At 42.3% G+C, this 20,398-nt stretch overlaps 1 protein-coding gene across 1 annotated transcript in view; it reads right to left on the reverse strand.

Moving 5' to 3' along the window:
* The window catches only part of brinp1 (bone morphogenetic protein/retinoic acid inducible neural-specific 1), a 370,433-nt gene that overhangs the window by 47,752 nt on the left and 302,283 nt on the right, over positions 1-20,398 (reverse strand). The window contains exon 5 of the mRNA XM_078550337.1: positions 15,211-15,316. Within this exon, the coding sequence (XP_078406463.1) occupies positions 15,211-15,316 (106 nt within the window). The remainder of the gene's footprint in view (positions 1-15,210; positions 15,317-20,398) is intronic.

Consider the following 20,398-nt stretch of genomic DNA (forward strand, 5'->3'; position numbering starts at 1 on the left):
CAAGTTACCTTTTTTGGTTTTGAATAGGTTCTACTCTTTCCTTAGTTATCATCTTGTTCTTTATGTATTTGTCAAACATCTTTCCATTTTCTTTGACTTTACTCATCAATATTTTTCATGCTCTCACTTTGCTTCCCTAATTTCCTTTTTCATTTTACCTCTGCATTTTCTATACTCTAGGCTTTCTGGAGTGTTAAACTTTTGGCATCTAGCATAAGCTTTTTTTTGCTTTATCACCTTTTTGACACCAGGGCCTGAATCTTCTGGTCGGCGTGTAGGGGCGGGCCCCACTCGCCGATGTGTAAAATGATGCGGAGTGACGTCGGGCGTGTATCCCAACGTTACCGCGAGTCATTCCAATTTTCAGTTCGGCGGGCGCACACCGGAGTCGGCTGCGTGCCTGTTGAACTGTCAAAGGCCTATTAAGGCCATTTAACAACTAATTTAAAGAATTAACAGAGCTGCCCGACCAACCTTAAGGTTGGCAGGCAGGCGAAGAGCACAGGCGGCCTTCACATTTATCATGAAACCTCATCCACGGGCGGGATGAGGTTTCATGAAGGGTTTATAAATCAAATAAAAATTTTCATTAAAATTCATTGATACGTCCTAGCTCATGTGACACTGTCACATGAGGAGACATGTCTGAATATTTTTTTTTTATTTCTGCCCCAGGGAGATTTCTGTGCTTTTTTTTTTGTGGAAACATTTTTGTTTTGAATGCTCTTTAGCTGTTCCTTCAATGCCTCTCACTGTGCAGACACTGATCTACCTTTAAGTAGCTGTTTCCAGTCCATTTCTGCTTACACAGGTCTCAGCGTAGTAAAGTTGGCTTTTCCCCAATTTAAGGCTTTTCTTCTTGGTCTATCTTTATCCTTTTCTCTAAATCTTTAAATCTAATTGAATTATGATCATTACCACTAAAATGCTAAAATCTTCTACCAAGATTACACAAACCTTGTACTATGGTAATTTATACACAAATAATTTATTCATGTTACATCTATTTACTTTTTGGGCAGGCTTTTCCCGTCGGTGAGTGGGGGGCGGGGCCCGCTCGCCGACGTGTAAAATGATGCGCGGTGATGTCGGGCGGAGCTCCCGACGTCATCCCGCCCCATTTAAATTTTCACGTAGGCAGGGGCTCAGCAAAATCAGCTGTGTGCCTGCCGACCTGTCAATAGCCAATTGAGGCCATTGAGAGAGTCATTGAAGCAATTAATGGACGTGCCCGTCTAACCTTAAGGTTGGCGGGCAGGCCAGGAACCCTGGCGGGCATTAGAAAAAGCATGAAACCTCATCCATGATCGGGATGAGGTTTCATGTAGGTTTTTTAAAAACTAATTCAAGTTTTTAAAAAAGTTATGGACATGTCCCAATTCATGTGACAATGTCACATGAGGGGACATATCAGGGAATTTTTTTTTTTCTATTTTTAATAATTTGTACATTAGAGCTGATCCCCCTGAGGCAGCACTTAGCCTCAGGTAGATGAGTGCGCTCTTTCATACGCATGCGCGAAAGAGCACACTCTTGGGTTTAGGGAATCGCCCCGCCCGCACAGGGAGCGCACAGCGCTTCCGCGCGGATGTCACGCTGGGTGGGCCTTAATTGGCCCGCCCATGTAAAATGGCGGTGTGCCCCAATCGGGGGGTGCCGATCGGAAGCGCGCCTCTGTGCGCCCGCACTTCAACTTCCCTCTTGACGGGGGGAAAATCCTGCCCTTAATTTTTTTAAAATTGGGATGGTTACAGGACCTGGGGCAACTCTACAACGGTAGCCATTCTTTTTATTCGTTTATGGGATGTGAGCGTTGCTGGCTAGGCCAGCATTTATTATTCATCCCAAACTGCCCTTGAGAAGGTGGTGGTGAGCTGCCTTCTTGAACCGCTGCAGTCCATGTGGTGTAGGTATACCCACTGTGCTGTTAGGAAGGGAGGTCCAGGATTTTGACCCAGTGACAGTGAAGGAACAGTGACATATTTCCAAGTCAGGATGGTGAGTGGCTTGGAGGCGAACTTCCAGGTGGTGGTGTCCTCATCTATCTGCTGCCCTTGTCCTTCTAGAAAGTAGTGGTCATGTGTTTGGAAGGTGCTGTCTAAGGAGGCTTGGTGAGTACCTATAGTGCATCTTGTATATGATATACACTGCTGCCACTGTGCATCGGTAGTGGAGGGTGTGAATGTTTGTTGATGGGGTGCCAATCAAGTGGCTTGCTATGTCCTGGATGGTGTCAAGCTTCTTGAGTGTTGTGGAAGCTTCACTCATCCAGGAAAGTGGAGAGTACTCCATCAGACTCCTGACTCGTGCCTTGTAGATGTGGACAGGCTTTGGGGAGTCAGGAGGCAAGTTACTCGCCGCAGGATTCCTAGCCTCTGGCCTGTTCTTGTAGCCACAATAATTAAATGGCCAGTTCTGTTCAGTTTCTGGTCAATGGTAACCCCCAGGACATGGATAGTCTGTATACTATTAGATCACTTGAAGGATAAAATGTAAAACTAGCTCTGGCAGACCCTGGTAGTTGCAAGTCTACAGAGTAGTAGCCTATGACTTGATGCAAAACATCTCAAAATTGGCATTCTTGCTCTGGGAGATACAAAGGTGAATGATGGAGCATAAGCTGCCCTTGTTTTGGAGTGCTGCTGAGCTATATTGTTGGGTCATAGAGGTGGTAAACTTGAGGTGATCCAAAACTCTGCTGCCTGTGTCTTAACTCCAGCAGGTCTCATTCCTCTGTCACTCCTGTGCTTGCTGACCTCAGTAGCTGCCAATCAAGCAACAACTTGACTTTAACATTCATGTCCTTGTTTTGAAAATCCTCCATGGCCTTGCCCCTCACTATCTCTGTAATCTTCTCTCATCCCACAACTTTCTGAGATATCTGCGCTCCTCTAATTTGGCCTCTTATACATTCCTAACTCTATTTTGCTCCCCATTTATGGTTGTGTCTTCTGCTGACTAGGCTCCAAGTTCTGGTATCCCCTCTTTACATCTCTCTGCCTCTCTACCTCACTTTCCCCTTTTAAGATACTCCTTAAAACCTACCTCTTTGACCAAGCTTTTGGTCATCTGACCTAATATCTCCTTATGTAGCTCAGTCTCATACTTCGTTTTATAATGATCTTGTGAAGCACCATGGGACATTTCATTACATTAAATGTATGAATATAAGTATGATATATAAATATATCATATATAAGTATATATCATTTAAATATAAATTGTTGTTGTTGACGACATTGGGGTGAAAGTAAGTTATGTTCCACCATAATTAACACATAGAAAATGCTCTTAAGCACAATTTCTTTTAAATGATAATCTATTGCAAGAATCATGCATCATTAAATCACTTTTGAACACACTCCACTGGTATCTCAATATATAAGTTTGTCAGGTTTGGAATAGCAGCTGGTTTCACCTCATTTTGGCCTCTTTAGCTCTTGTCATCTCAAATCACCAATGAAGGTGAAACAAACTACATTGACCAGTTGACAATTATGAACAAGCTGAATCAAGTCCGGTGAAAGAGCAGAAAAAATGTGCGCACTGTATCCTACATTGATAGGATGTACAATGCAACAGAAAGGACTTAAAACCTATTCAGTCACATTGGGTTCTAGCTGCTAACTAAGAAACGCGCTCTTACCAAACAGGAATGACTCATAATAAATAATGGGGTTTGGTCATAGCCGTTTAAAATATTGTTTACTACATGCTGTGGGTTAATACTGGTGGAGCTTTTATGTTATTCAGAGGCACCACAACATCACCCTGAGCAAGATAGCCTTGCTACTGAACTCCTCCTTCTTGTTTTCGTATCGAAGTATTTGGAGCATGGAATACAGCATGCTGCTGCAACACAGCTTGTGCACCTTTTTGGCTAAGGACACCTTATACATGGAGAGCTCTAATGATTCTTTCCTTTGGGTTTCGACAAAAGTTGAACTACCAAAGTTTAAGGACATTGATCATATAGCCTATGTGCCACTTCAACCTTTCTAATTTTCACTGAACGCTCCAGAGATTTTTCAACAATTAGTTCTGTATTAAACACCAGGATGTTAAATTCTGCCTGATGTCAATAACAGGTTCCCACAAATAAACTGCACCTAAATAATAAGCTTCCAAGAATTCGACATTTTCTAGAGAGTTGGAATGATCATCAAATTGGCAAAGGCAGATGAGTAGATTACCTGCTTGCCTGTTGGTTGATGAATATTGGTTTTATGGCATGGGGTAAAGATGTTGAATCAAGCAAATAAAAAACAAATAAGTCCAAAAGGAAAGAGACTGGCAACATAATGCAATGTTACTTATCAAACAAATAGGGTGCCAAAACTTATATTAAATTGTTTTGAGAATAAACCACTAACTGCAAGACAATTACAGACTGATTTTCAAAGCATTTTCCCTGCGGCAAATGTACTTCTTTATGAGCCGTACCTGTTAAATATATTTACTCCGCTACTGATTTGTGCACTATTGGCAGCAGCACTGAGGCACTGCTTTGAAAACAAGTTATTTAAAACTGCACCATAAACACTGCATAAAACATTCAATCATGTATTTTCACTGAATTATTCTTGTAACCTTTCCTTAAAGGAGTGAGTGCCTTAAAGAATCATTATCTCATGCTAGGGATGGGAAGCGTTTATCTGAGCAGGACACCCTTTCACTGCCCGTGTATCACGATAATGGTCTAGATTTTGCGGCAGAAGTAATGGTGAGACAAACAGAGCTCGCCATTATTAATGTGCAATCCAGACAGTAACTTCCAGTGACTGCACATACGCAATTAAATGTGTAAATTAGGAAGTAACTGCCTGAGATGCACTGCTCCTCCAAAAGCTCTGCTGTCTCATCTTAGACAGCAGCACACATGATAGACAGGCTCTGTGGGGAGAAGCAGGCACAAGTATCTTACATAATCTATAAGTAAATACCTGTGTTTTTAAAAAAATTTTTAAAGCACTCTTCACATCAGTGGTTCTCAAACTATGGGTTGCCACCCCCAATAGGCCCACAGAAACAGAATGTGGGGTTATAAGCTCCCCCTCCTCTGAGGCAGCAATGGTGACTGCGGAGAGGAGACCCTGGATCCACTGGATCGATGCCGCCAAATAGCAAAAAGGCGGACGGTGAACCCAAAATATGCTTTAACTTTAGGGAGTGCAAGCAGGCCCAGGATGTTTCTGTGCTTACTCGGTGCAGGCAGAGGTTGACAGGTATAACTAAGTGACTGACTGAGTGTGGGAAAAAATGGGAGGTCATGCAGCTGAGCCAGGAAGGTGAGTGGAGGCGTCAAACTTTCTGCGTTTCTGCTCCTGTCTGCCTACTGTAGAGGATCCTTACCCCAGGCTGGCTACTCTGCTTAGCAGGTATCGGCAACTAGAACAAAGCTGGTGTAGTGGTGGAAGGGGAGCTGATTACAATATGTGCATGTGGGGGGAGAGGGGAAGGGAGAGGGGCTGATTTCTGTGTGCCCGTGGTGGTGGGGGGGGAGGGGAAAGGAGAGGGGCTGACTGTTGTGTGACCGCGGTGGGAAGGGGCTGATTACTGAGTGTGGGGGGAAAGGGGAGAGGGGCTGATTACAGTCAGGGGTGGGAGCCCAGAAGGAAAAAAAACAGTAAAAACTGGGAAATAAGAGTACTGGTCCAAACTGGTCTTGTATACCTTAAAATGGAACACCAGTAAAAACTGGGAAATAAGAGTACTGGTCCGAACTGTTTTTCCCTTCTGCGGGGTGAGGGGCGGGGGAGGTGTTTCACTGAGCTTCTGCACTAGAGAATATGGAGAGCTTGACTGAAACCTGCGTTCATACATATAACATTTTTACAAAGTGCTTTTAATACACAGTTTTTCTTATTAATATGGTTGATATGTTAATCTTTAATATATGAACTTTAATAATTATATACTGAATGTTATTGTGCTGCTTTATTGCTGTTTATTTTTGTTGGCGTCAGGGATCACGTTAATTTTCAAGTGTCAAAATGGGATCATGTTAGAAAATAGTTTGGGAAGCACTGCTTTACATGTCACACTTTCATATAATAAATATATATTGTTATAATTTGGATGGGGGGAGGGTGATATTTCTGGTTACTAATCCAATGAAAATGGTCTTTCATCCAAAACGTTTGAGAGCTGCAGGTCTAACTGGCATTCCCTGGTTCAGACTCTGCATTACTCATTAATGATTTTTCAATCTTATTGGTTACAATTACTTGATCTGTGAGCAAAGGTCCCAGATGCCCTGTAGAAGGAGCATATCGTTTTAATTGCTGGCTGAGCAGAACTTCCAGTGCAAAAGCCCACAAGAAGTCTATGTGCAAATGCAAGTAAGTGTAAGGGATTTGTTGCTAAGAGCAAAACCCAACCTTTTTTTTTTGCCATGTAACAATGCCACAATATTCTCCATTTGTTAACCAAAGCAAGAGTAGGTTTCCAAGTGACTTCAATAACTTTATTAGGGGAATGTTGCCCCTTTAATTACCCTTACTGATGGAGGACTCCATGATATGATATTGCACCAACAGTGCAGTATTGTGGACGCCAAGGAATGGTTATCGGGCTGAAATGAATCATTATGGGTGGCTCAGATGGCATTGTAAACCAAGGCAGATATTTTGAACTATTTACTGAAGCTTAAGGTGTCAGCTCTCAAATCAGTTCTGTTCTTATCATGGAGTATTGATTTACTCATTGCTCTGGGAGTGATGGATAATGTAGTGCTGGACATAGATGCAGTCACTGAGCCACACCACAAGATTGCTAATTGTAACATAACAATCTCTGGAAAAGGAAAGATTATGTTACGCTATAATTGGTAACAAAAAGAACAATGACATGCAATTATACAGTGCTGTTAATGTACGTTCCAAGGAGATGCAAGAGAAACAGATTTGAGCCAAAGGTGGAAATGTTAGGAGGGCGGTCAAAGAGAGGTAGGTTTTTAAGGACATTATTAAAGAAGTAGAGGGAGGTGGAAAAACTTTGGAGTTTAAAGAGGGAATTCCAAGAATGAGGTACCGAGGTTGCTGAAGGTATGACTTCAAGTGGCGGTGGGGAAAGAAGGCAGGTGCACAAAGAACAGAATGAGATAAACATAAGGGTGAGAATTTTAAACTGGTGGCATTGGGGGACCAGGGGCAAATTTCAGTCAGTGAGGTCAAGGTGGACGGGCAACTGAGACCTGGTTTGGGATAGGGTTCAGGAAGCAAAGTTCTGGATGAGCTGAAGTTTATAGAAAGTGAGGGAAGGGAGGCCAACCAGCATAGTATCGAAAAGGTCAAGTTCGGAAGTCACATGGCTAGGAATGAGAATTCCTGCAGCAGATGAGTTGAGCTGGAGGCAGAGGCAGTTCTGGATGATATCGAGTCACAAACTCCAAGTCAAACAGGATGGCAAAATTGCCAAAAGTCTGATTCAGTCTGAAACAGTGGTGAGGAAGGGGAATAGAGTAACAGTTGAATTTGTTGGTGGGTGATACCTTTGAACTTCCCAATGTCAGGCTGTATATTGGACAAGCAATCTGATTGTACAGAGGCAGCAGTGGGGATAAAATAAATGGTGGAGAGTTAGGTAAATGTTGACTTTATGTTTGTGGATGTTGTTGTCGATGGGCAGCACATTGATGATTAAAATTAGGGGGTCAAGGAGGGATCTTTAAAGGACTCTAAAAGTTACAGTGGTAGGATGCAGAGGGAAACTATTTCTAAGAGTGGTCTGTTTAGAATTGGATAGTTAACAATGCAGCAAGGAGGGGTAATTCCACTGAGATGAATGACAAGGGAAGCATTGGAAACAGATGGTACGATTGACAATGTTGGGGAGGAATAACACAGTACAGGCATCGAAAATTTCCTGTTTGACTAGTTTGAACTGTTTTAGTATGGATATATAATTGAAGGGATTCAAACAATGACAAGCATTCCATTGCACACGTTACTTGAAACTTTGTCAGTAGTGGAGAACATTTGAGAGACCAGAAGATGTGCTACTCAATGCAGAATGCCAAACCTCTGCCCTTCCCTTCTAGCATCAGCGTCGATATGGTTGGTCCAGTTATGCTTTCGGTCAACGGTTACTCCCAAGATGTTGATGGTGGAGGCTCAGCAACAGTGCTGCCATTGAAGGTCTATAGTATATGAAAAGGCTTTCTTTTGATGGAGATAGTGAAAAATAAGGGTAGGCGGCTTTAATAAAGGGCAAATTTACAGATGACAACAATGTCAGCTTCCATTTGTGCGCCAATCCTCATCTACAGAAAGATACCAGAATGCTTACAGATTGGTGTAAAGAGACAGACATGGTGCATAAATTAAAAGGGGACAAAGAAAGCTGGACTAAAAGTGATAAACTAAACACACAGATGAAAAGGAGAATTTTTAGGAGGCTTCTGAATGTAGGGAGGGAGTGATGGGGTTTGGGGAGAGAATCCCTGGCCCCTGGCATAAATGTTGGTGGCAAGTTTGCTTGCATTTGGCTGGCATACCCCACTGGCTTATCCCTGCCATGTTACCCCTCCTCCCACAGCCATTTTCGAGCCGTTTGGCCATCAATTGGCTTAATGCAGGACTTCCACTCCCATCAGTGAGGAAGTCTGAGAGTTGCTGGCCAATCAAATGGCTGGCAATTTTGTTCCTAGTGGCACCAACAGGAGTGGTGGCCACTGCTGGGATTACATATCAACCCAAACAGAAGACGTCATGGATCTAGACTTTCAGGTAAGTCTAGGGTCTTGCCACAGCCAGGCTGGCAGGCCCTGGCAAGGGGGGTTGGAGGGTCAGGGTCAACAGGGCTGGGGGTGGAGGGGTAACATGGTAGAGGGAGGGTGAAACCTAGAGAGGGGCACTGGGTGCCTCACCAGCAAGCACACCCACTAGCTCAGCCATGATGCCAGCCATCTCCACTGTGGGTAAAATGCCAGCAGAGGTGGGAGGAGGCCCTTAAGTGATCATTTATTGGTAACTTAAGGGCCTCAATCAGCCCGCGGATGGGCTAGCCACCTGGTGGCTCCCACACCACGGGCATAAGTGGACAGGTGATGAGCACAACACCACTGCAATTTGATGCTGCCCCCACCCCATTTGCCACCCCGCCTCCAGGGGGGATGGAGGTGAGGGGGGAGGGGGTTGTAAAATTCAGCCCTATATCTGTAGCTGAGCATTTTTCCTTTTTGATCTGCCTGTTCTTGAATTGGTTCACGTGAGCGACTTATCCTGAGAATTCTAACCCTGAGCTCTATCACTGAACTCCTAGAACCCTTTGTTTGGGACAAGCTGAATAACTTGTTTCCCTGTGTCATCAAAATAAACCATAAATTCTGGCTGATCACCCTCCCTCTCCAAGAATTTGTGCAGCAACCCTGCTATGCCTATATTCTGGCAACTGGAAGGCAGCACACAATTTGGGATCCACATTGATGTCAGTGGAACTGATTGACTACTCAGCTCATTTCGTCAATAGGACAGCAGTGTGGCTGATTCATCAAAACTGAAAATGCTGATAAAACTCAGCAGGTCTGGCAGCACCTGTGGAGAGAGAAAGAGTTAACATTTCGAGTCCATATGACTTTTCTTAGCTCTGAAGAAGTCATATGGACTTGAAATGTTAACTGTTTCTCCCAACAGATGCTGAGTTTTACCAGCATTTTCTGCTTTTATTTCAGATTTCCAGCACCCACAGTATTTTGCTTTTTATTTTGCTGATGCACAACCCTGGTTCAAATATTGTCTTGAAAACTTACTTGCCATAACAATGCCATAAGAGGATACACACCTCCTTCCAACTCAACCTGTCAGCCTGATGGATAACCACCCTTTTCTAAACTTTCATCACTGTGTCCGCTTGTGTCTCAGAGGCCTCCCCTGTGACCAATTGGTGTCTCCTGCTCTTCCTCAGGCTAAGTAATAGTGATCGGGAATCAGTCAAGCTAGAAATAATTACTGCAAGTTTGTACTGGAAGTTCAGCCATTCCGGAACTCTCTCATTCAGCAAGATTTCCACAAATCGCAGAAATCCTGTAACTGTTACACTTCCATGAGGACCTGCCTTGATGGTGAACTTGAATTTGACATGAACCATTCTTTTCATCATTTTTATCTTACTGTGTGTAAAATTAATTGATTTGTTACGCGCATACTCCTTTATCACTTTTCTACAGATGTGTTCACATGCTACAACCATTTGTGTTGCCTTGGTAATGTCGTACATTGTGATGATGCTTCCAGAATGGACAATTATTCTTCCACCCTCATATTTTTCTGGATGCATTTTGCTCAACAGCAGGGGTCGGGGGTAGAAATCCAGCACTGATGGTGGCGCAAGATGGATGATCCGATCAGCTGCCCGGTATATGGACCAGGTGATATTCAGTTCCATTGCAGTCCTACCCACCACATTGACTATTTTTAATGTCAATGCCTATTATCAAACCACCTGGAGAAATGGTCAAGCAAATGGAAATAGGTACAACATCTCGGCCATTCCCACCTACCAGAGAAAGAAAATATCAATTTGTACGTAGAAAATACAAATTCAGTGTTACCTGGTTTGTGAGCACCTGATCTGCTGAGCAGCCTACCTGTCACTTCCTCACTTCATGCTGAAGCAGTGTGACTTTTTCCAGTGGTTTTAGTACAGCCAATGCAGGAAGCGACTAAACCTCGTTTCATCATTTTAATTGAAATATCCATCACAAGTAGAATAGCCTCTTAGCTAATTGAACGCAGGCACTGTGTTATTAAGTCCTTTTTTGCCATTGCCCCAACATTAACAAATTAGATGGTGACCTTTTAAATAACCATTCATCAATTCTGCAGTCACAGCACAATTACCAGGATAGAAGTGAAACTGAAAGAGTTCAAAGAATAATAACTATCATCTATTTTTGGATCCGCATTGGATGATGGACTGTGAAATTTTCTCCATTCCCATGCACAATTCTAATTAGGAAACAAACCTGGCTGGATTCTTTTGGTTGTTTTATAATTTAAAATTCCTTAAGGAGGGTAATCATGTACTGAAATGATGATGCAGTCTGTTGCCTTTCAATTACCTTTCTAAACTTGTGGAGAAAGTAAAGCTGGGGCCTAGAAGTTCACCAGTCAGAGCTTTGAATCTCACTGCATTTATTATTGGCTCCTGAGTAAACTTGGCTCAATGAAATTATGCCGGCTGATCAGCAGTTGGCTGTCTCCTTTCAGTTAAGGGAATTTCTGATTTTGAGTTAATATTGTCATTGGTGAGTTGAATCTTTAAGCATGAAACATTTTCAAGGCTACTCTGCCAGCCATCATTTCACATCAGAAACAATCGGCCAAATTTTTGCCACCTAGGCTCGGTGCGTAGATTAAGTCCAGAGATTTCCAGACTTGGCAGGTCCACCTTGGTTTAAAGGACCCCGTTAGACCCAATGTTTGCTCTCAGGAGATGGGGACAGGATTGACTGGCTTCGGAAGAAGTTTGGAGATAGAGGCAGGCAAATGCTGAGCTGGGCTGGATAGGTGAGCTGCCTCGGTTCTCTGGGATGTTTTTTCAGTTGTTTTAGAAGCTGTTACAGGCTTTAGCCCTCATCTCTCATGTCACCTTGCACCACACCACCCCCCATTGCACCTCCATGCCAACCCATGCCCTACAGCCGCCACCCATGCCCCCTCATACCCCTCATGCTCCTCCATGCCAACTCATGCCCACATCCACCATCCATGGGCCCTCATACTACTCACCCAGTATCCATCATGGACAGACCTCAGGAGACATGTGGAGATGAGAAATAAATAAACTTCTAACAATCTAATACAGCTCTCACTCGTACGCGCTCGATAGTGAAAAAACTCCCATTCATGAAAAAACATTCAAAGCTTTTCAATCTCAAGTGTTCAATCTGTTATAAAAACAAACCAGCTTGTATCAAATACAGCTAATCCTTTAATAGCCTCTTTAAACTGTCAAACTGTGAACTCGCGCCCCCCTCCCCCGCCCTCCCCCCACTACTGAGATAATGTTTATGTAGCTTTTGAAACTCAGTCACACAATCTGAATAACCTCAGGTTTAATAACAATCCTTGGGAAATGTCAACAAAAGTCTCTATTGAAACTGTGGAACAGGTGGTCACTTTTTTTCTAACCTGCTTAAGATGGTCTGTCAATCAAAGCAGTCTAACAGACGGTGTTTTTAAACTCCCACTGACAGCTAGAGCTTTTTTTGCTCTCAAGTTTAAAGAGCAGGCGATTTGAAAACCCTCAGATCATGACACTTCAATAAACCATATCTACACTTCATAGGGTTTTACATCCACTCCATCAATTAATGATTCCCAGTCTGTGGGCTGAGGCCCTTGGAACAGTGAAAATTGGGTCTACTTGAACTTAACACTAATTTCAAATGCCCTGCTGAGTTTGGGTTTCCCACCTGTGTGAATCATGTCCCACTCTATTTCCCCTGCCGAAAGAAATGGTATCTGTCAAAAATCGGGGCTGAGTTCCACATCGGGTCCCGCCCACTATTTATAAAGTCTCTGGAGTCAGCTTAACTCTGCAAAAGTCTGGTTCTAAGGTTTTTTTTAAGGTGTTTAACCAATTACAACAGTGCCTGCACTTTTAAAAATACCGCAAGGCATTTTGGGACATCTTGTGGTCCTGAAAGGTGCTAAATAAATTCAAGTCTTTCTTTCTTTTCAATTACTAGCATTACATTGCATTTATAACATGTGTGTGTGTGTGTGTGTGTGTGTGTGTGTGAGAGAGAGAGAGAAAGAGAGTGTATGAGTCTGTATCTAGGGCCAGGATCTTTAGGTCAGTGCGCGGGGGGGCGGGACCCGCTTGCCAGCACATAAAATGATGCGGGATGACATCGGGCGGAACTCCTGACGTCACCCCACGTCATTTCAATTTTCAGGTTAGCGAGGGTGCAGCCAAATCAGCCAATTGAGGCCATTTAAAAAGTAATTGACGTAATTAATGGACCTGCCCGGCCAACCTTAAGGTTGGCGGGCAGGCCGGGAGCCCTGGTGGGCTTCAGGAAAAGCATGAGACCTCATCCACGGGCGGGATGAGGTTTCATGAGGGTTTTAAAAAATTTAATAAAGGTTAAAGTTAAAGTGCTGGACATGTCCCAACTAAAGTGACAGTGTCACATGAGGGGACATGTCAGGGAAATTTTGTTTTTGTTCCTTTACCATTTTTAAATGTGGAGCTGATCTCCCTGAGGCAGCACTTAGCCTCAGGGAGATGAGTGTGCTCTTTCGTGCGCATGCATGAAAGAGCGCACTCTCGGCTGAGGGAACTCCCCCCGCCTGCACAGGGAGTGCATAGCGCTTCCTGTAGGATGTCACGCTGGGCGGGCCTTAATTGGCCCGCCCATGTAAAATGGCATCATGCCCCCAATTGGGGGCGCCAATTGGAGGCAGACCTGCCCATGCCCGCTCCTGCACCTCCCCCCCGCTGTGGGGAAAATTTTTCTCTAGGTGTCTGCTGATTTGAAGAGATTTAGGAAGTGTAAAACGCAGTTAATCCAGATTAATTCTAAGTATTGGATTAATACAAGTGGGATCATTGTTGATTTTTGGCTATGTACCGTTAAAATAACTCAGTAAACAAAGTAAGAAAAGTGCAGCTTACAGAGCAGTGCAGCTCTCCAGTTTATAGAGGCTGACTGAGAAGTACTGCCATTGGATCATTGGCAAAAAAAATTCTTGAAACCATAACATGAACTGCAATATTAAAAAATGAAAAAGCTGTACTCACTACCAGTTATATCACTTGGTGAAATTCAGTCTGGCATTTTTCCTTCTGACAATATAACATGGAAATATGCACTACAGCTGTAGTGAGTGGGTGTATGGTATGACAGTAGCCACATGATACTAATGCCTCAAAAAATAGATTAATTCATGGGATTTTTTGAATTAAGCTCCCACACATCAATTTTTATTCTTTTCCAACATGAATGAAATGATTGGACATTGATATTTCTTTCCAATTTCACCAGGAATCTAAAGGATAAAATGCCGTGCCACGTTTGCCACGTGCGGAAGCAAGGTTTACCTGGAGAACGCAATAGATTTGACTAAAGGGGTAGGAAAGTCAAGGCTTTTTCTTTCTGGTATACATTTACAAAAGCATCAACTTTAAAGCTCCAACAGGCAGTCCATCAGTCTGGGTCTCCATTTGCTCTGGGATGGCACCAACAGGGAGTGTGCCAGTAAGGTTCCACTGAAAACAACAGGGATCACAAGTGAAAACTAGCCAGAGTACCAACCTAAAGTTGCTCCCTTCATAAGAAAGCATCTTGCAGGTTGGATTATGTACATGCCCATGTTTTTTTCCGCATTAGCTGATTCTAGATCAGATTTCCGGTTGGTGTTCTTTTATCCCCAATGACGGTTGAACTTTCAGTGAAATGCACTGTCCATAAATATACCTTGATCATCAAGTGGATGTCTGTGATCTCATCAATATCAACGTCCAATCCATTCTTATTAATGTTCAATTTATTAATTAAAACAGAAAATTTGGAGCTCTTTTCACGAGAGCAGAGAAGGTTGAGTGGAAATCTACGAGTGATATTGAAAAATTTGAGGAGTTTGAATAAGTCAAAAAGGGAACCGCTATTTCCGCTGGCAAATCAGTTTTCAAAATGATAGATTTCACCTCAGTCACCACCCACCCCACCCACACATTCTAATATGGTGTGCCTCCGCTCCCCCCCCCCCCCCCCCCCCCCCCCGCACCAAAGGAGGTGTTGTGGGGCTCTTGCCAGCTCTCCAGCTGACGGGCAAGACCCCGCGTCACCTGGATTAAATTCCACCCGTGGTGTAACATCCGTGCTTTCCTTGGTGCTTGATTCCTTATGCTGATATCCACATGTTTAAGCTGTTTTTTGTAAATATTCTGTATATTTATGAGACTGGAGAAAGTTTTGATACAAAAGAGAAAGATCAGTGCAGAAACCAATGGTAAACCTTGGCGCAGTTTGCTGAATTTCAGCAATGTCAGGCTGATCTTCACTTTCCAACAGTTCTTACATGACCACAGTCACTTCTTTGAACATTGGGCTCATGTTATGGAAGCCAGATATGTCATATAAATGCATCATAGAAACACTGAAGCGCAACTGAAATTCATTCATCCCCACCCCCACCCCCCCCCGCCAACCCCCAACCCATACCCATCCCATCACCTCTCTCCTTCCCACGAAATTACCTTGCAAATGCAGTCGGCTCTCAGGACTCTGCAGTAGAACGGAACTCACTGAGTCAAGGTTCTCATAACTGCTGCACCCCAAAGGTCCAGTCCGAGTCTCTGTCACCTGAAACACCGAAACATTTTACATTAAAAAAATCAGCACAATCTCAAATACTCAAGTTAACTCTAAATTTAACCTATTCATGTGTGGATCAAAGAATCACTACCAACTCTGCCTCCATCTGCCCCACCCTTACACTCCCAGCACCGATCACCAGACATGTCCATCCTCTCAGAGCAATGCCTTCCTCATGTCAATTGGAAAGCAAAAAACTCTTCATTATCCAATTGAATGATCCTTGACTGTCAATTAAATGACATTTTTCAAAACTTCGGTATTTTTATAACTAATAAACAGATTGATCAATGAAAATGATACAATGAATTGTTTTAACACCTCCATGGTTTTTCTCCAGGATTGCTCATACCAGTGACCTGGGGATTAATCTTCAAATCTCAGAAATACCAAACCAATCCTGGAGGGTTGAGCAACCCCACTCCCATGTCGGGATCATGAACTTGGCAGACTTAATTACAAGTAGCTGGGAATTGTGAGGAAAGCATGCTTTGCAGGCTTTTCAGTAGAATAGGTCTTTTAAACTCAGTCACTATTGCCTGCAGCTTCTGTGACTACCCCTGCATATTTATGTCAGAAGACATTCTGTCTACTCTGGTTATCTTATGTTATTGGATCATAGCATGGAAACCTTTGGTGTCCATCTCTACCTATATTGGAATGATTAGGATGCTTCTCAACTTGAAGAAATATTGAAATGTATTGACATCCAGGCACAAAAGCATGCCCAACTTCCCAGAATATAATGAGTGATTTAATGTATACAAGATAGGTATAAGCATATAAAGTTAGAAAATTCTTGAGCAGAATTGGAAACACTCAGTGTTACCACAGTGCCATTCAAGATCAATCACCTCAAAATCTTATGATGGTTGACAGGTTGTATCACTCTTATTTTACAATGGTATAAGTATTACCTTTGTATTTTAACTTTTTACGTTAGGTATTGTGACTTATTTTATAACTGCAATAAAACATCTGAACTATGTACGAGGCTCCCTCTAGTCTTTAGGCACTGAAGATCGGATTTACTGTAACTTACCTATGAGTCAAGCCTCAGAAGCCCAATATACTTAATTTCTATTGCAAAGGTTGCATTAATCTTCAGAGAAGAATGAATAAACCAGCCCCTTTCCTCAGGACTTGACTTGCCCAGCTATGATGATCTAAGTTGTTACACTGACACTTCAGGTCCAATCACGCTTCTCCCACTTGGCTGAACGCGGATGAAGTACCAACATATCTTAAGCTATGCCCTGTCAATCAAGCTGCAGGGAACAATTAAACATTGTCTCTTGCTGAACGCTCTGATGGCTCATTTCAATGTCACTTTGGCCAATCTAACTGGGACCCCCTTGCACTTGATTTAGTCTTTCTCAGCATATTACTGACAAGGTTGGGAGTGAATGGAAACCGTACATTTAACCCTTTCCCTTACTGCCTGTAGTCAGTGTGGTTTTTGGGGAGGAAGATGTGTTGGTTTGAAAATGTGTGAGTGTGTGGTCAACTAAAATAACAACAGCAAGCTTTTATGGTCTAAATAACTAAGATTATTCATTCATGCATTCACACACATACACAGACATGCTTGAGAACAAAATACAGTTAGAATGAATAGTGTACTTTTACAAGGTGTAAACAAAAGAATAGTTCATCGTTCATGTGTCTTCCATTGTAGGAAAACAGTTGTTGTAGGCCTGGTAAAGAAAGGGGTCTTTTCCATTCTTGAATTGTAGCTTGGAGGAGTTCAAATAGCTCAAGTTGGATATCAGGATTATCGCAGGATTCCCTGGAGGAGGTGAAAGTTCAGCAGGTTACAAAGGCTAGGCTTTTGTGGTTTTCGTATCAGGAGGTCCAATTTCTTTACAGGTGGACTTGGATTTAGAAATCAGGCTGTGAGGCTTTACTAAGAATTTACAGCCCCCAAATGCTTAAAGACAAAGATGGCATAGCCTTTTCCTGCAGCTGTTGCTTCTTGTGGTGTCCGCTGCAGACTGCCCAGGTCTTTCTGTGTCCTCAGATAAAAACTCATTATCTCTAGCCGGTTTCAGTCACATGACCAATACTAGTTTTGCCCACGTGGAATGGCTTAAAGCTGAAAGCCATTGCTATACAATGGAGATAATGGATGAGTTCTTCACACTTACTAAGGATAAATTGGTTTCCGCCCAGCCCTCATTGTTGGGGTTCCAACTCAGAGACATGGCGTTTGGACTAATATTTTGGTTAAATCCAACCCAAACAATAGCAAGTGTAAATTCCACAGATAGTATTCGTCTTGATGTGTCCATTCCAGGGGGAGGCCTCCACCCAGGGTGATTCAATTAGGAATGTTTTATAAGCTGCAGATAGTTTGTGCTGAAGTTGCAACAGTCACTTGACCCTTGATAGCCATCTCAGCCACTTTATGTGTGTCCATTTTCTTAAAAAGTAAAGGACAGTTCCAGAAGCTTCCATATGAACACAGTGATGTTTTAAGTTATGAATAGGACATGCCTTCACTGGGCATAACAAGCAGGTCTGTAAGGCTATAGATTACCGTAATAAAAATATGGATAATTGTAAGTTTGGAATAGGTCAGGGAAAACTAATTAAAGAATCCATGCATGACTGAGATAATACGCTTTTAATTTTCTCTCACTTTCAACGTAAGCTTCAATAATTTTGAACAAAAAAGTAGGAAAACGGATAGAGTCTCATTAAGTGTGAGTTCCCCTTCTAATCTAAATAGCAAAGATCAATGACAAAGATTTTCTCTTTGCAGTTCAAAGCACATAGACACGTCTACTATCATTTTGCATTCATCCAAAATCGCAGAGAAACTGCAGTGCCTCTCCCCTCACCATAACACCATGCAGCAACCTTGTTCTATTAAAAAGTGTTTTACAATGAGGGTCTTCTATATGTTACCTTCATTAATGAAGCAGCAAGAGCAGTGTGTTCTCCTAGAGGCTGCTGCGTATCAGAGATGTTAACACCAGGGCTGCACATTATTACAGAACTTGGGAATAACATGAACAGTGTGACTGCCAGCAAGAGCTTTTTTTCTGCTACACAACAGTACATAACTGCAATATCCCTCCTGAGGCTATTACTTCGCTGCAATGAAATGGTACACAAATACCAAGGCTTTATTCAGATCCTGTGCCCCACAATCCTCCCTCAGGTTTCACTGCACATTGTCTGCGATGTTTGGTTGAGTTGCTTAACTGTTGCTGAGCTATAGTTGTGATTCATTTTGGTGTTCTCCAATATACAATATGAAGAAAACTCATACTCTCCGTTAACAAAGAATTTTCACATTCAGTCAACAGGCTAGATCTTTTACTCACTGACCAAGTATAAAACTGGGGTTGTGAATTGGCCTTTCCTTTACATAACAACAACACACAGGAATGGAACAAATCACACTAAACACAAATCTTGCAAAATAATTATGCGGCTGGGTGTTTCAAGGTCTTTTAATATCAATGTTGAACTCTAAGGTATTTTCATGAATTATAGATTTCAGGGTTTATCCATAGTGGTTATCAATTCCATTAATTTGACATCATGAGCAGCTTGTTCACAGCTCTATTTCTATGTCCAGGTGACAAGTTAAAACATTTACCCAAGATGCTTACTTATTGAGTGCCCCTAGACCATACATTGTAAGACAAAGAGTAAATTACTTCAGTTCAATTAGACAGAAGGTTAGTTTCATAGCACTAGAGCTGGTATAGGCTTTGCACATCTGTATGAAAAATACAGCTGTGTAACATTACAGCCCAAGTGCCAGACTGTACTAAGGCTTTGCGCTATTGAGTCCACACCCACTAATAACTGGGTGAAAACTCCTTTCCTTAAGAAATCTAATGGCTAGGAGAGAGGAAGATTTCACCCTGACCTTTCAAACACAGGTCTCAGAGGTGAATCCAATGCACCCTTAAATAGCTTTAACTCTGGCACCATTTTTCCAATTTGTATTTTCCCTTGATGAAACTGTATTGCTAACAATGTAGAATCTACATGCTAGACTGGTAAATTTTAGATTGATCAATCCCAAATCTTTCAGATGAGATGTTAAACTGAGGCTCCATCTGCTCTCTCAGTGGGATGTAGAAGATGCCATTTGATTATTTTGAAGGAGAGCAGGTTCGCCCTGGTATCCCTGGTCAATATCGATCCCTCAGCCAAGGCCACGAAGATAGATCATCCAATCACTTATTTCATTACTTGCTGCCAAAGCTTGCTGTGTGTAGATTGACATCCGTGTTCCTTCCATTACAAGTGACTATACTAATTGCTTCATCGGCTGTAAAGCGTTCTGGGTTGTCCTGAAGTCTCTAATGGTGCTACACAAACGGAAGTCCTCCTTTCTTTCAAATCACTATGAACTGTTCCTGCAGTCAGAAAGATGCAAAAAGTGGCTGACCCATTTCAGATTTGCCTTGCATCACGGACACAATGAGTTGTGAAAAAGACAAATAAAACAGTTGACAGAATGAGTTTGGGCCCTTGATATGGTTCAACAGGGGAGTGGAGTAAGTTTTTATTGAAGCTCCCAAAATCAGTGTAGATTGAGGAACAGTTATTTTACCAAAGTCATTCTAGATATGAATTGTTGAGGATAACACTGTGAGCTTAATTTCATCTTACAAAGTTATAACAAAAAAATAAGACAAATCTTTTGATTATTACCGTCAGTGCAAGAGGTGTAACTCTGTATGATTGTTTGGCATTGTTTTTTATTAACACAGGCCTTAAGTTCTTCTGAACTTGATTTAATGCAGCTCAGTCTTAAAATTACAATCAAAAGAAAACAACAATAAGAAGTAAAAAAGCTTTCCACATGTCTCCTGTCTTACTGACAATGAGCATAAGATCAAAGGTTTCAACACAGTCTATTGTGCTATTGCAAGAAAATACTGCATTAGATACTGTGCCAGAATAGACCAATATGTGGGTGGAATCAGATTTAATATTAAGTATTCAACCCCGTTCCCCCGCACTTCTAACAATGTGAAATTATGATTAAGAAATCATGAATGATTACTGCAGTTTCTTTTCATCCCAGTGAAAATGCTGTTT

The sequence above is a fragment of the Cetorhinus maximus genome, chromosome 10, assembly GCF_964194155.1.
Source record: "Cetorhinus maximus chromosome 10, sCetMax3.hap1.1, whole genome shotgun sequence".
Lineage (NCBI taxonomy): Eukaryota > Metazoa > Chordata > Chondrichthyes > Lamniformes > Cetorhinidae > Cetorhinus > Cetorhinus maximus.